At 41.4% G+C, this 17,645-nt stretch overlaps 1 protein-coding gene across 4 annotated transcripts in view; it reads right to left on the bottom strand.

The window, feature by feature from the left end:
- Positions 1 to 231: 231 nt before the first annotated feature.
- nedd1 (NEDD1 gamma-tubulin ring complex targeting factor) overlaps positions 232 to 17,645 on the bottom strand; it is a 92,316-nt gene continuing 74,902 nt past the window's right edge. For all 4 annotated transcript variants that reach the window (XM_059987834.1, XM_059987833.1, XM_059987832.1 and 1 more), the window contains 2 exons: positions 13,984 to 14,050; positions 232 to 1,251 (listed from right to left, as the gene is read on the bottom strand). In XM_059987834.1, the coding sequence (XP_059843817.1) occupies positions 1,147 to 1,251; positions 13,984 to 14,050 (172 nt within the window). In that variant the 3' untranslated portion in view covers positions 232 to 1,146. The remainder of the gene's footprint in view (positions 1,252 to 13,983; positions 14,051 to 17,645) is intronic.

The raw sequence follows: 17,645 nt of genomic DNA, 5'->3' as shown, positions 1-17,645 counted from the left end.
TTTCCTGAAACATTGAAGGTCAAGCACGTCTTCCAATACCTGAAAAGTATAAAAGGCTTTGGGTTTAATTGGAGTTTGAGTTAATAAAATATTCAAATCCCAAATAATATGACCTACCCCATGTTACATTACTATTAAATCCAATATTTTTAGTTAATTTTAATTTATAAAACTATATTCTTTGCTACAATGAGAAGCGTTTTGCCTTTAAGTCGTATATTAAGCACAAAATGCTTACCAATATATTTATTGCAACATCACATTTAATATAGTATATTTTCCATCAAAAATATACTGCAATTTAACTGTTAATTCAAAAACAGAATTCATACGAAATTCTTTACAAAATAGTGTAAGTCGATCAATATTAACAATGGCAATTCTACACAACTGCTGAAAATCAGGTCAGACAACAAGTGTCAGAATTACTGTCTTATTGGTTGTGTAACCTGGTTATTCCATAAATCTGAAAAAGGCACTTTAGACTATCCTTTCAGTAATAATGCAACTTGTTAAAATATTTAGATTCACTTCTCCAATATTTAAATTACTGCTTGCACCAGAAACAGAGAAAATACTAGCTATTGTCTTTAAGTAGCTGATGTAAAAAGAATTAAAGGTACCTACAACAAGCAATCGACGATTTCAAAATATGAACAATTACGGTCATTGTAGGCAAATCAATCATTTGTACAAAATCATAGAAGGTAGAAAATGCCAAGTTATAAAACAATCGTTCACTTATTGCTTATGCTTTGAGTAAAATCTGTGTTAGGATCTGGACATATCTAATCAAATCTTCAATCTGATGCTCATTTTGAACTTCAATACACCTTTCTTGTACAATTCTATTCTGGAGAAGTCCTGATTGCAGCACACTTGGAAGATTAGCTGCAATATATCAGAATTCAACTGTTTAGCCTCTTGAGGGACCTTTAATACCTTTATTCCATCCACTCAGACAAATGTTTCTGGCTCATTTTACATCAAAAAGGGCCAAATACTCAGATTACTGGTCTGCTTTATGGAACATCTACATATTAAATAGCAAGAGGATGACATCAGCCTCCATCTCTGCTTGCCTTATGGAAGTTATTGCTTTTTCTCAGTGCGAAATAGTTCTAGTGAGCATTCAATGTTCTTCTATTAAAATGTAGCTCGTAGTCTCTTATTTTCTTCTCGCAGCCTCTCGTTTTCTGCCACCAGAGCTTCGTTAATCGAGTATCTTTCAAATAAAGCTTGGATTTCATTCTGAAAGGAGAATGCAATATTGGAGCCTTTAACAAGTCTGCACAAAGCACTAATAGATGGTTCAAACAAATCCAATACAAACTAAACCAAACTTAAATGCACAAAACTCAGGATTCTCATTTACAATAATAGTGTTGTCCTTTACATTTCCCTCAATAACTTTTTTCAATTTCATTTTATAAGCCCTTTCTAACTATGGCTGGCCCAGTTTGGTTACCATTCAATAGTAAATGACATGAGACATTGGAACAGAATTAGGCCATTCAGCTCACTGACTTTGTTCTAGTATACAGCAAGTCATTGAATGTCAAATGCTGCCTTGGAGATTGTGAATGCCTAACTTCACTGTTTACCAGCTGTCAGTCAGGATGAGATGGCACAACATTGTTCAATGTCCCCAGTTATCTGTAGGCAGGATATACATGGATTTTAAAAACAAATATTTTGTTGTGTTACTATACTGAAATATAAGATGTGACTAGCCAAGAGTATAAGCCTTCAGCATTACACTGGGTAGTTTGGACTAACAGGCTCTACTAGATCTGGACATCACAGAATGGATGGCATTAGTTGAAGGTTGGCTTCCTTTTGTGACTCAAGACATATGGAGGAATCACACTGAGTGCAAGGACATAATAATCTACGACTAAGTCACTGTTGATAATGATGCTGTTAAATCCTGGACAACCTCAAACATCCTTTGAAATGCAAACAGTCAGTATAGGAATAGAGTGAGGTGGAGGATAAATGCGTGGCTGAGGGATTCAGATTTCTGGATCATTGGGACCTCTTTTGGGGCAGGAGTGATCTGTACAAAAAGGACAGATTGCAAGTGAATCCTAGGGAGACCGATATCCGGGCGGGCAGGTTTGCTAAGGCTATTGCAGAGAATTTAAACTAGGATTGCTGGGGGGGTGGGAACCAAATTGAAGAGACGGAGGAAGAGGCTGTTGGCTCAAAAATAAGAGAAAACTTGGAGACAGTGTGACAGAGATAAGCAGGTGAACGAGAAGGGGCGTGCTCAGACCGATGGTTTGAGATATGTCTATTTTAATGCAAGAAATATGATGAACAAAGCGGATGAGCTTAGAGCATGGATCAGTACCTGGAGCTATGATGTTGTGGCCATTACAGAGACCTGGATGGCTCAGGGGCAGGAATGGTTACTTCGAGTACCAGGCTTTAGATTGTTCAGAAAAGACCGGGGTGAGTGGGGAGGGGGGCGGCAAAAAGAGGTGGGGGCATGGTGCTGTTGATCAGAGATCGTGTCACGGCCATGGAAAAGGAGGAGGACGTGGCTTACAGAATTTCTGTGGGTGCAAGTTAGGAACAGGAAGGGGTTAATAACTACTGTTTTTTTAAAATATATAGACCACCCAATAGTAACAGGGACATTGAGGAATAGATAGGGACACAGATTCTGCAAGGGTGCAATATAACAGGGATGTCGTCATGGGAGATTTTAATTTCCCAAATATAGATTTGCATGTCCCTGGAGCAGGGGTCGGCAACGTTTACCACTGAAAGAGCCAATATGGACCCATTTCCCACAGAAAAGAAAACACTGGGAGCCACAAAATGAAATAACACTGCATACAACGGGTTTTTTTTGCCTTTATGCTATGTATAAACAAACTATAATGTGTTGCATTTATGAAATTGATGAACTCCTGCAGAGAAAACGAAATTACATTTCTGCATGCAACAAAAACATTTTGAACTCCGAAAAAAAGACGTTGGGTTGAAGGTTACTCCATAGTTAGCCTACCTTGGATCGAAGAATTAAAAGAATGCGCGCACTGGCGGGTGTCAGGCATTGGCAGTTGTGATGTATATTAATAGCAATAAAAAAACACGTTGTAGCGGTGTAGCGCTACACGCAGCGCTAAAATAAAGACTGCAGTCAAAGGTAACTTTATTCGAACTAAACAGCCTTGCTTTAAAGCCTCCCTCAACCCGTCCCCGTGGGCGCGGATGCTCCAAAAGACACGTACTCACAAACCCCCGTAGGCTATCTCCCTTAGCCAGAACGGTGGCTAATTGTGAGCTGGTTCGGATGTGCCAGGAAACGGTGTCTCCACAAAGTTTTCAGATTGTACAAGATCACCATAATCTTCAAATTTCAAATTACATTTCAAAAGCTAACAAACCACGGGGAGCCGCATCACAGAGATCAAAGAGCCGCATGTGGCTCCGGAGCCACAGGTTGCCGACCTCTGCCCTAGAGCAAGGGGTTTAGATGGGGAGGAGTTTGTTAGGTGTGTTCAAGAAGGTTTCTTGACACAATATGTAGATAAGCATACATGAGGAGAGTCTGTACTTGATCCGGTATTGGGAAATGAACCTGGTCAGGTGTCAGATCTCTCAGTGGGAGAGCATTTTGGAGATAGTGATCACAACAATATCTCCTTTACCATAGCATTGGAGAGGGATAGGAACAGACAAGTTAGGAAAGCATTTAATTGGAGAAAGGGGAAATATGAGGCTATCAGGCAGGAATTTGGAGGCATAAATTGGAAACAGATTTCTCAGAAATGTATGGAAAAATGTGGCAAATATTCAGGGGATATTTGTGTGGAGTTCTGCATAAGTACTTTCCAATGAGACAGGGAAAGGATGGTAGGATACAGGAACCATGGTGTACAAAGGCTGTTGTAAATCTAGTCAAGAAGAAGAGCTGACAAAAGGTTCAAAAAGCTAGATAATGACAGAGAGCCAGAAGATAAGCCTAGCAGGAAGGAGCTCAAGAAAGAAATTAGGAGAGCCAGAAGGGGCCATGAAAAGGCTTGACGAACAGGATTAAGGAAAACCCCAAGGCATTCTACAAGTATGTGAAGAGCAAGAGGATAAGACATGAGAGAATAGGACCAATCAAGTGTAACAGTGGAAAGGTGTGCATGGAACCAGAGGAGGTAACAGAGGTACTTAATGAGAACTTTGCTTCAGTATTCACTACAGAAAATGATCTTGGCGATTGTAGGGATGACTTACATCAGACTGAAAAGCTTGAGCATGTAGATATTAAGAGGATGCGCAGGAGCTTTTGGAAAGCATCAAGTTGGATAAGTCACTGGGACTGAATGAGATGTACCCCAGGCTACTGTGGGAAGTGAGGGAAGAGACTGTAACAGCAATGGGGATGGGAGAAATTCCAGAGGATTGGAGGGCTGCGGATGTTGTTGCATTATTCAAGGAAAGGAGTAGAGATAGTCCAGGAAATTACAGACCAGTGAGTCTTACTTAGTGGTTGGTAAATTGATGGAAAAGACCCTGAGAGGCAGGATTTATGAACACTTGGAGAGGCATAATATGATTAGGAATAGTCAATGTGGCTTTGTCAAAGACAAGCCATGCCTTATGAGGCTGATTGCAATTTTGAGGATGTGACTAAACACATTGATGAAGGTAGAGCAGTAGATATAGTGTATATGGAGTTCAGCAAGGCATTTGACAAGGTACCCTATGAAAGGCTTATTGAGAAAGTAAGGAAGCATGGGATCCAAGGGTAAATTGCTTTGTAGATCCAGAACTGGTTTGCCCACAGAAGGCAAAGAGTGGTTTGTAGACGGGTCATATTCTGCATGGAGGTTGGTCACCAGTGGTGTACCTCAGGGATCTGTTCTGGGACCCCTATTCTTCGCGATTTTTATAAGTGACCTGGATGAAGTGGGGGATGGCTTAGTAAATTTACTGATGACACAAAGATTGGGGTGTTGTGGATAGTGTGGAAGGTTGTCAGAAGTTACATCGGGACATTGATAGGATGCAAAAATGGGCTGCGAAGCGGCAGATGGAGTTTAACCCAGATAGAGGTGTACAAAATGATGAGAGGCATTGATTGTGTGGACAGTCAGAGGCTTTTTCCCAGTGCTGAAATGGCTAACACAGAAGGCACAGTTTTAAGGTGCTTGTAAGTAGATACAGAGGAGATATCATGGGCAAGTTTTGATTTGTTTTTTTTTCAAATGCAGAGTGGTGAGTGCGTGGAATGGGCTGCTGACCACGGTGGTGGAGGTGGATACGATAGGGTCTTTTAAGAGACTCCAGGACAGGTATATGGAGCTCAGAAAAATAGAGGGCTATGGGTAACCCTGGGTAATTTTTCAGGTAAGGACATGTTCGGCCACAGCGCCTGTATTGTGCTGTAGACTTTCTATCTTTCGGAATTGGCTCTCAGTTCCTGAGTTAGCTCTGATGTGGCACAGGATCAAAGTTGAGCCTTCTTGCCCTGCAGATTAGGAAGGGTTTTGCTTTGGCTTTGAGATCTTAATTATTTACAAGTAATCTGGTACTAATTTATTGAAAATTTTAGAACATTTTAAGTAATTCAATTTTAATTATTTTTAAGTGTCACTGCGTGGCAAGTAGCTGCTTATTTTGATTCAGCAAAGAATTGTACCAATTTCTCAGAGCCTTTGTCCCTGCATTCATCCAACAGATTGAACTTCTTTCATCTGTGTGAACAAGAGTAGAAAATGCAAAGAGGAGGAGATTTGATCATACTTCCATGGTGCAGGGGGCCATATGGGACTGGGTGTTGCACTGATTGGAAATGGAATACAATAGTCTTATGGCACCATAAAGATGATAGATAAATAGCAGTGGATATGTATGCAAGGTGAAGGCTTTTTTTTAAATATAGAAACAGCGTGGTGAGTGCCTATAATGTGGTGCCAGGGCTCAGTGGAAACAGATACAATAAAGGCACTTAGGAGGCTCTTAGTCTAGATAAATGTTCAGAGAATGGAGGAATATGGACTTGAGTAGACAGAAGGGATTATCTTAGTTTAACATTTAATTATTTGTTTGGCTTGGCACAACATTGTGGACCAAAGGAATTGTGTTGTACTGTTCGACATAGATGCTGTTCTCTGCAGCAGCAAGCCCGAATCCCAGAAGACATGCTGGGTGCTCAGGGTCAGGATGAAGGTAATCACTTTGATCCATGGATAAACTTGGAGTGGAGGGGAAAAATGAGGTTGATACTTAGGATGAATGGATTGCCATGAAGTAAGATTTAACAGATTATGTTTTTAAAAAAGATCAGAGGTCATCTTATTTGAGACAAGAATCTTAAGGGCATATTAAGGTAGATGCTCTGCCCGTGTAGGAACTTGGAACAGGAGACCTCTGACCAAGTCAGGAATCAAAAGGTTGAGCATGGTGGGACTAATATTCTGAATTGCGTATATTTCAATAGAAGTAGTATTGCAGAAAAGGCAGATGAGCTCAGGAAATGGATCAACACCTGGAATTATGATATTATAGCCATTAGCGAGATTTGTTTTGAGGGGCAGGACTGACAGCTTAATATTCTGGAGTTCCATTGTTTTAGATATGATAGAGCGGGAGGGATTAAAGGGGGAGGGGTGGCATTGCTAGTCAGGGAAAATGTCACAGCAGTGCTCAGTCAGGACAGACCGGAGAACTTGTCCAATGAGGCTTTATGGGTGGAACTGAGGAATAAGATATAACCATGTTAAAGGGGCTACATTATAGAGCATACACAGTTCGCAGAATTTAGAGGCACAAATTTGTAGAAAGATTACAGACTGTTGCAAGAAACAAGGCAATTTTAGACTGGGACTCCTACATAGTAAAAGGACTAGATGCTTGTCAAATGTATTCAGAAAAAGTTTCCTTAATTAGTACATAATAGTCCCAACAAGGGAGTGTGCAAATTCTTGATTTGCTATTAGGGAAAGAGACAGTGCAGGTGACAGAAGTTTACATAGGGGAACTTCTCACATCCAGAGATCATAATACCATTAGTTTCAAGGTAATTAGGAAAAAGATAGGTCTGGTTATTGGGTTGGAATCTAAAAGTGGAAAAAAAAACAAAATTTTTATGGCATCATAAGGATCTGGATTGGGACAGGCTGTTTTCTAGCAAAGGGAAAGTGGGAGGTCTTCAAAAGTGAAATTTTGGGAGTACAAAGCTTGTACAAGTCTGTCAGAATAAAGGCAAGGATAACAGGTTTAGTGAATCTTGGTTTGAGAAATATTGATGCCCTGGTTAAGAAAAGTAACAGGCAGGCAGGAACAAATGAGGTACTTGAGAATATGAAATGCAAGAGAACACTTAAAAAAATCAGGAGGGCTAAAAGGCATGAGGTTGCTCTAGCAAACAAGGTGAAAGAGAATCCCAAGAGTTTCTACAAATATGCTAAGAGAAAAAGGATTGCCAAGGACAAAACTGGTCCTCTGGAAGATCAGAATGGTAATCTATGTGTAGAGCCAAACGAGATGGGGGAAGATATTTCTTAAAAGGCTTTTTTTTTTGCATCTGTATTTACTCAGGAGATGGACACAGTTTACAGAAGTGAGGCAAAGCAGCAGCAAGGTCATGGCCGTATACAGATTAGAGATGTTTGCTGTCTTGAGGCAAATTAAGGTGGACAAATCCCCAGGGCCTGACAAGGTATTCCCTTGGAACCTATGAGAGGCAAGTGCAGAAATTGCAGGGGCTCTAACAAGATATTTAAATCATCCTTAGTGACAGGTACCAGAGAATTGGAGGCAAGCTAATGCTGCTCTGTTTTCTTTAAGAAAGGCCTTAAGAAAAAACAGGAAATAATAAGCCAATGTGCCTGACATCAATAGTGAGAAAGTTACTGAAAAGTATTTTAAGGGCCTGAATACATGAGCATTTGGATAGACAGGGACTGATTAAAGATAGTCAGCATGGCAGGTTATGTCTAACCAATCTCAGGGAGTTTTTCGAGGAAGTTGCCAGGAAAGCTGATGAAGGCAAGGCACTGGATGTTGTCTACATGGACTTTAGCAAGGCATTTCACAAGGTCCTGCATGTGAGGTTGGGTTAAGAAGGTTCAGTCGCTCGGTATTCAAGATTAACAGTAAATTGGATTTGACATTGGCTTTGATAGTGGTAATAGATGGTTGCCTTTGACTGGAGCCCTGTGACTATTGGAGTGTCGCAGGGATCAGAGCAGAGTCCTTTGCTGTTTGACATCTATATCAATGATCTTGATGATAATGTGGTTAACTGGATCAGCAAATTTCTGGATGACAGCATGCGTAGGGGTGTAGCAGACTGCAAGGAAAACTATCAAAGCTTGCTGCTAGATTTGGACCAGAATGGAATGTAGTGGAGGATAAATGCGTGGCTGAGGGATTGGAGCAGGGGGCAGGGATTCAAGTTTCTGGATCATTGGGACCTCTTTTGGGGCAGGTGTGACCTGTACAAAAAGGACAGGTTACACATGAATCCTAGGGGGACCAATATCCTGGCGGGGAGATTTGCTCAGGCTACTGCGGAGACTTTAAACTAGAATGGTTGGGGGGTGGGAATCAATTTGAAGAGACTCGGGGAGAGGAGGTTAGTTCAGAAATAGAGAAAGCTAGTAGACAGTGTGTGAGGGAGGATAGGCAGGTGATAGAGAAGGGAAGCGCTCAGGCCGAAGATGTAGGGGAGAAGGAAGAAAAAGATAATAAAGTTGATCACATCATTAGGGATAAGCAGAGAGGAAGAGGTGGAGAGTTTCTTAACTGCATCTATTTTAATGCTAGGAGCATTGTAAGAAAGGTGGATGAGCTTAGAGCATGGATAGATAACTGGAAATATGATGTTGTAGCTATTAGTGAAACACGGTTGCAGGAGGGGTGTGATTGGCAAGTAAATATTCCTGGATTTCGTTGCTTCAGGAGTGATAGAATCGGAGGGACAAGAGGAGGAGGTGTTGCATTGCTTGTCCGAGAAAATATTACAGCGGTGCTTTGGCAGGATAGATTAGAGGGCTCATCTAGGGAGACTATTTGGGTGGAGTTGAGGAATGGGAAAGGTGTAGTAACACTTATAGGGGTGTATTATAGACCACCTAATGGGGAATGAGAATTGGAGGAGCAAATTTGTAGGGAGAGAGCAGATATTTGTAGTAAGCACAAGGTTGTGATAGTGGGAGATTTTAATTTTCCACACATAGACTGGGAAGCCCATTCTGTAAAAGGGCTGGATGGTTTGGAGTTTGTAAAATATGTGCAGGATAGTTTTTTGCAGCAATACATACAGGTACCTACTAGAGAAGGGGCAGTGTTGGATCTCCTATTAGGGAATGAGATAAGTCAGGTGACGGACGTATGTGCTGGGGAGTACTTCGGGTCCACTGATCACAAGACCATGAGTTTCAGTATAATTATGGAGAAGGACAGGACTGGACCCAGGGTTGAGATTTTTGATTGGAGAAAGGCTAACTTTGAGGAGATGCGAAAGGATTTAGAAGGAGTGGATTGGGACAATTTGGTTTATGGGAAGGATGTAATAGAGAAATGGAGGTCATTTAAAGGTGAAATTTTGAGGGTACAGAATCTTTATGTTCCTGTTAGGTTGAAAGGAAAGGTTAAAAGTTTGCAAGAGCCATGGTTTTCAAGGTATACTGGAAACTTGGTTCGGAAAAAGAGGGAGATCTACAATAAATATAGGCAGCATGAGGTAAATGAGGGGCTCGAGGAATATAAAGAATGTAAAAAGAATCTTAAGAAAGAAATTAGAAAAGCTAAAAGGAGATACGAGGTTGCTTTGGCAAGTAAGGTGAAAATAAATCCGAAGGGTTTCTACAGTTATATTAATAGCAAAAGGATAAGGAGGGATAAAATTGGTTCCTTAGAGATTCAGAGTGGACAGCTATGTGTGGAGCTGAAAGAGATGGGGGAGGTTTTGAACAATTTCTTTTCTTCGGTATTCATTAAGAAGAATATTGAATTGTGTAAGGTAAGGGAAACAAGTAAGGAAGTTATGGAAATTATGACAATTAAAGAGGAGGAAGTACTGGCGATTTTAAGGAATATAAAAGTCAGGTCCTGACAGGCTATTCCCTAGGACCTTGAGGGAAGTTGGTGTAGAAATAGCGGGGGCTCGGACAGAAATATTTCAAATATCATTAGAAACGGGGATGGTGCCAGAGGATTGGCGTATTGCTCATGTGGTTCCATTGTTTAAAAAAGGTTCTAAGAGTAAACCTAGCAATTATAGGCCTCACGAGTGAATCTGCAGATGCTGGAAATAAATAAAAACACAAAATGCAGGCAGAACTCAGCAGGCCAGACAGCATTTTGTGTTTTTATATATTTTTCAATTATAGGCCTGTCTGTTTAACATCAGTGGTGGGTAAATAAATGGAAAGTATCGTAAATGGTAGGGCATTGAAGAATGCAGTAGAACAGAGTGATCTCGGAATAATGGTGCATAGTTCCCTGAAGGTGGAATTTCATGTGGATAAGGTGAAGAAAGCTTTTGGTATGCTGGCCTTTATAAATTAGAGCATTGAGTCTAGGAGTTGGGATGTAATGTTAAAATTGTACAAGGCATTGGTAAGGCCGAATTTGGAGTATTGAGTACAGTTCTGGTCACCGAATTATAGGAAAGATATCAACAAAATAGAGAGAGTACAGAGAAGATTTACTAGAATGTTAACTGGGTCTCAGCACCTAAGTTACAGGGAAAGGTTGAACAAGTCAGGTCTTTATTCTTTGGAGCGTAGAAGGTTGAGGGGGGACTTGATAGAGGTATTTCAAATAATGAGGGGGATAGATCGAGTTGACGTGGATAGGCTTTTTCCATTGAGAGTAGGGGAGATTCAAACAAGAGGACATGAGTTGAGAGTTGGGGGCAAGAGTTTAAGGGTAACATGAGGGAGAATTTCTTTACTTTTAGAAAGTGGTAGCTGTGTGGAATGAGTTTCCAGCAGAAGTGGTAGAGGAAGGTTCGATATTGTCATTTAAAGTAAAATTGGATAGGTATATGGACAGGAAAGGAATGGAGGGTTATGGGCTGAGTGTGGGCCAGTGGGACTAGGTGAGTGTAAGCATCAGCATGGACTAGCAGGGCCAAGATGGCCTGTTTCCATGCTGTAATTGTTATATGGTTAAATGACAAAAATCGAACCTGCCTCTACCACCTCTACCGGAAGCTCGTTCTACACAGCTACCACTCTCTGAGTAAAGAAGTTTCCCCCTTGTGTTACCCCTAAACTTTTGCCCCTCAACTCATGTCCTCTTGTTTGAATCTCCCCTACTCTCAATGGAAAAAACCTATCCATGTCAACTCTATCTATCCCCCTCATAATTTTAGATACCTCTATCAAGTCCACCCTTAACCTTCTACGCTCCAAAGAATAAAGACCTAACTTGTTCAACCTTTCTCTGTAGCTTAGGTGCTGAAACCCAGGTAACATTCTAGTAAATCTTCTCTGTACTCTCTCTATTTTGTTGACATCTTTCCTATAATTCGGTGACCAGAACTGTACACAATACTCCAAATTTGGCCTTATCAATGCCTTGTACAATTTTAACATTACATCCCAACTCCTTTACTCAATGCTCTGATTTATAAAGGAAGGCCAACATACCAAAAGCGTTTTTCACCACCCTATCCACATGAGATTCCACCTTCAGGGAACTATGCACCATTATTCCTAGATCACTCTGTTCTACTGCATTCCTCAATGCCCTACCATTTACCATGCATGTCCTATTTTGATTATTCCTACCAAAAATGTAGCACCTCACACTTATCACTCCATCTGCCATTGTTCAGCCCACTCTTCTAACTGGCCTAAATCTCTCTGCAAGCTTTGAAAACCTAGTTCATTATCCACAACACCACCTACCTTAGTATCATCCGCATACTTACTAATCCAATTTACCACCCCATCATCCAGATCATTAATGTATATGACAAACAACATTGGACCCAGTACAGATCCCTGAGGCACACCACTAGTCACCGGCCTCCAACCTGACAAACAGTTATCCACCACTACTCTCTGGCATCTCCCATCCAGCCACTGTTGTATCCATTTTCCTACTTCAATATTAATACCTAATGATTGACCCTTCCTAACTAACCTTCCATGCAGAACCTCGTCAAAGGCCTTACTTTAGTCCATATAGACAACATCCACTGCTTTACCCGTCAACTTTCCTAGTAACCTCTTCAAAAAATTCAGTGATCTGTCAAACATGACCTTCCATGCACAAATCCATGTTGACTGTTCCTAATCAGACCCTGTCTAACAAGATAATCATATATACCACCTCTAAGAATACTTTCCAATAATTTACCCACCACTGACGTCAAACTTACTCTTAGAACCCTTTTTAAACAATGGAACAACATGAGCAAAACGCCAATCCTCCGGCACCATCCCCATATCTAATGACATTTAAGATATTTCTCTCAGAGCCCCTGCTATTTCTACACGAACTTCCCTCAGGGTCCTAGGGAATATCTTGTCAGGACCCAGAGACTTATCCACTTTTATATTCTTTAAAAACACCAGTACTTCCTCTTTAATTATCATACTTTCCATAACTACCCTACTTGTTTCCCTTACCTTACACAATTCAATATCCTTCTCCTTAGTGAATACCAAAGAAAAGAAATTGTTCAAAATCTCCATTTCTTTAGGCTCCACACATAGCTGTCCACTCTGATTCTCTAAGGGACCAATTTTATCCCTCACTATCCTTTTGCTATTAATATAACTGCCGAAACCCTTCGGGTTTATTTTCACCTTACTTGCCAAAGCAACCTCAAACCTTCTTTTAGCTTTTCTAATTTCTTTCCCAAGATTCTTTTTACATTCTTTATATTCGAGCACCTCATTTACTCCATACTGCCTATATTTATTGTAGATCTCTTCTTCCGAACCAATTTTCCAATATACCTTGAAAACCATGACTCTCTCAAACTTTTAACCTTTCTTTTCAACTGAACAGGAACATAAAGATTCTGTACCCTCAAAATTTCACCTTTAAATGACCGCCATTTCTCTATTACATCCTTCCCATAAACCAAATTGTGCCAATCCACTCCTTCTAAATCCTTTCGCATCACCTCAAAGTTAGCTTTTCTCCAATCAAAAATCTCAACCCCGGGTCCAGTCCTATCCTTCTCCATAATTATATTTAAACTAATGGCATTGTGATCACTGGACCCGAAGTGCTCCCCAACACGTACCTCCGTCACTTGACCTATCTCATTCCCTAACAGGAGATCCAACACTGCCCCTTCTCTAGTCGATACCTCTATGTATTGCTGCAAAAAAACCATCCTGCACACATACTCAGTTAAAAATGATGGGCACATCTTTCTGCTCTGCATTTCTTTAACTCATGCTATTACTGTAACTGCCCCCATTCACCCATTAACCAGATAACAGATTATCCCCATGCAGTTTTATCCTATCAGGAATTTCACCCAGCTCCCACCTTCCATGCAGCTTAGAACTTTTTTGTTCTTTCCTAATTCTGATTAAGGGTCTTCTACCCAAGCCTAATGGTTTTGCTTCCCACAGATCTGGCCTAACCTATTGACTATTTTCAGCATTGTTTTTATCCCAGATTTCCAATAACTGCAGTTTCTGTTTTTATTTTTACCTGACAGATTGAGATTCAATTGTGACTGAAATTGTTTTTTTTTTGAGGTGTAGGGGAATCAAAAGTTTTGGGAACAGACAGGAAAGTGGAACCAAGACAAAAATCTTTCTGAATAACAGCTAAGAGACAATGTTTACCTCCTATTCTGCTTTCCCCCACATTCTACACCCCGGATGACACACTTCAGCTGAAGTTTCAAACACTGTTTTAAGGTAGCATAAACAAGACATTTACAGGAATCTTTTTGGAAAATAGTTACCCCCAGTTGTCTTTTGTTGATACTATACATTATATCATCTGTATAATAACATGCCCAAAACAAAACATTTAAATTACCTGTTGGATTTGGAATTGCTTTATCATCTCTAGCTGCAGGTTCACAACATCTCGATGCCATGCATCTCTGGATGAATTGAGAAAGATTAAAATTTCAGTCATAACTTACAATGTGTCTATAAAAACTGTACAATGGAACAGAAAATGGAGCATACAATTAGAACCAGTTCTTCATCAACTTTTCAAAACAAAATGTCAACTCTACCCAGATAACACATACAAAATGCTGGTGGAACACAGCAGGCCAAGCAGCATCTATAAAGAGAAGCACTGTCGACGTTTCGGGCCGAGACCCATCGTCAGGCACGTAACGTCAACAGTGCTTTTTCTTATAGATGCTGCCTGGCCTGCTGTGTTCCACCAGCATTTTGTGTGTGTTGTTTGAATTTCCAGCATTTGCAGATGTCCTCGTGTTAACTCTACACAGATATCCAGTTAACTTGTTTTTGTCTTGCATGCTTGAAACAAGGCTTGCACTAAATCAACTGTCTTGATTTCAACACTCCTCTCTCCTCCTCCACCTGACCACTTCCAAATGCACTGCCCTCTACTCTCTCCACATCAATCCCAACCTTACCATCAAACCCGCAGACAAAGGGGGTGCTGTTGTTGCGTGGCACACTGATCTCTTCATCGAGAGGCCAGGTGACAACTCTCAGATACCTACCCCTCAAGGCCCCACTCCACACAGGTAGAAAACTGTCTGTTACCATCTCTGACATCATTCACTTTGGAGAACTCCCAACCATTGCCAAACTTATAGCTCCCTTACCCCACACTGCTTGCTTCTACGTCCTATCCAAGATCTACAAACCAGACCATCTGGGTAGGCCTATTGTTTTTGCCTGCTCCTGCCCTACTGAACTCATGTTCTCGTAGCTCGATTCCATTCCAGGCCCCCTTGGTTCAATCCCTTCTCACCTATATCCGTGACACTTCTCATGCCCTTGATCCTGTTAGTCACTTTCAATTCCCTAGCCCTGACCACTTATCTTCACCATGGATGTTCAGTCCCTATACACTTCTATCCCTAATCAGGAAGGCCTCAGAGCCTTTCATCTCTTGCCTGACAGAAGAACCAACCAATTCCCCTTTATCACCATCCTCACCCAGAACAACTTTTCCTTCATATTTCTCCAAACTGAGGGGTAGTCATGGGTACTCGAATGGGCCCAAGTTATGCCCACCTCTGTTCACCATGTAGAACAGTCTACGATTGAAGATTATACTCTACCAAATCTTCCACTGCTACATTGGTGTTGCTTTTTGCACCAATGCTGAGCCTGTCAATTTCATCAATTTTGCCTCTAACTCCCACCCTGCCCTTAAATTCAGTTGGGCCATCTGCCACCTTCCTCCCCTTTCTTGATCTCTCCATCTCTGGAGACAAAGTATCAACAAACATCTTTAATAAAACTACTGATTGCCATAGTTATCTGGACTACCGTAGATTCCGGACTACAGAGTGCAGCTCTAATTTTAGAAAGAAAATCAATTTTGTACTTGTACAAGCCGCACCGGATTTTAAGCCGCAGGTGTCCCACGTTGTAATATGAGATATTTACACAGAAAAATATTACACGTGAGGATTTTTTAACTTTTAATTAAATCCGTATGGTAACATAAACAAATACATATTGCAAATGCTTTTTTTCGAACAGTGCCTGTAACACAGCTACTTTTAAATATACATACGTATCGGTAACACACAAATTACGTTGCGTATACTTTTTTACTGAACAGTGCACGAACAACATTCCAATATCTCCTAACAACTGGTAAAAAAATTATATATACTGCAGCCTACCAGGAAAAGTTATTGATCGCCTTCTTCATCTTCCTCCTGTGCACTAAAACCATCAAAGTCCTTCAGTGTCTGAATTGAATAAAACCTCAGGATCTCGTCATTCATTTCAGTCTCTTCGTTGTCGCTCTCACTTGAGCGCACACGGTCCTCTTCATCACGCAGCAGTCCAGCCTTTCGAAACCCGCTGGTGATGGTGGATGTTGTGACACGGCTCCACGCATTTAGGATCCACTGGCAGACTTGAGTTAAAGATGCTCTTCGCGTGCGTCCTGTTTTGGTAAAGGATTTCTCGCCGCTCGTCATCCAAGCCTCCCACTCAACGCGCAGCGCCACTTTAAATGCCCGGTTCACGCTGATGTCCAGTGGCTGCAAATACTTCGTGGTGCCCCCAGGAATCACAGTTGGAATTGAGTTTGTACTCTTGATGGCAGCTTTCACTGAACTTTCATTGTCAGCCGCTTAAAAAATCACCATCGGTGTAAGCTTTAGTTCGGATGCTGTGCAGCTCAAAACACAAGTAAAATGCGTTCTCTCATGGCCACTTGTTTTCAGTGTGATGGACGAGTCACCTTTTTTATTAACAGTCCCGAGTGAGAGGCAGGTCAAACGTCAAAGGCACTTCATCCATATTTATGATATCATCTGGCCCGATGGAATTCTCCGCTATCTTTGTTTGAGTGAATGTGCGGAAGTTAGCAAGTTGTTCCCCGTGGTCGGGAGGGAGCTGCTGACACAGAGTCGTGGCGTACACTGACGGACAGGCCTTTTCGTCTCATAAATCTAAAACACCACGATGGCCCACCTCTAAAATCTTCGATTTTCATTTTGGTGGCGATTGCTTAAGCCTTCAGTCTGATCTGCACGGTGGAAACACCACGGCTGCCTGCTCTCTGTGTGTTAACCCAGTCTTCAAGAAAGTTTTCAAGTTCGGGCCATCTGCTATGATTACCTCTGAAAGCTTTTGTCGTCTTTTTGCATTGACTCAGTTCTTCATGCTGGCGTCTTCACCGTCTCACCATCGATTCATTTATGCCAAGATTATGTGCAGCAGCTCGATTTCCTTCTTCAACCGCCAGATTGATCGCCTTTAACTTAAAAGCTGCATCATATGCTTTTCTTCGAGTAATTTCCATGTTGATGAGGGTGAGTACAAATGACTGATTTACAATAATTTAATTGTGAAAGTGCGCTTGATTTATCGTACAATTTCATTGGACCTCTGTGAACTACCCATCAATTTTATTGGTCTACTGTTACAAGGCAAAATGTTTTTGGCGGCATGAAAAAAAAACATGTATTAGCCGCACCGTAGTATAGGCCGCAGTGTTCAAAGCGTGGGAAAAAAGTAGCGGCTTATAGTCCGGAATTTACGGTACACTTCTTCCTACCCAATCTCCTGTAAAAATGCTATTCCTTTTCCTCAGTTTATTTGCCTCTGTTGCATCTGTTCTCAGGATGCGGCTTTGCATTCTAGGACATCAGAGCTGTCTGGGACTGTCTTCCCTCCACTGTTGATGCTGCCCTCAACCGCATCTCCTTCATTTCCCATACATCTGCACTCCATCTTCCCATCGTTGTAATAGTGATATTGTCCTTGCCTACCACTCCATCAGTCTCTGCATCCAACACAATACCCTTCGCAACTTCCATCATCTCCAAAGGGACCCAAACACTAAAACACAGCTTTACCTCACACCCTCTGCTTTCCACAAGGATTGCTCCCTCTGTGATTCTCTTGTCCATTTGTCCCTCCCCACCAATCTCCCTCCAAGCACTTACCCTGCAAGCAGCTCAAGTGCAGTACCTGCCCATTCACCACTTTTATCTCCAATTCAGGGACCCAGTCCCGACAGGT

The sequence above is a fragment of the Hypanus sabinus genome, chromosome 13 (assembly GCF_030144855.1).
Source record: "Hypanus sabinus isolate sHypSab1 chromosome 13, sHypSab1.hap1, whole genome shotgun sequence".
NCBI classification, from domain to species: Eukaryota; Metazoa; Chordata; class Chondrichthyes; order Myliobatiformes; family Dasyatidae; genus Hypanus; species Hypanus sabinus.
The sequence above is the reverse complement of the archived record's forward strand: the minus strand, read 5'-3'. Positions and strand labels throughout refer to the sequence as shown.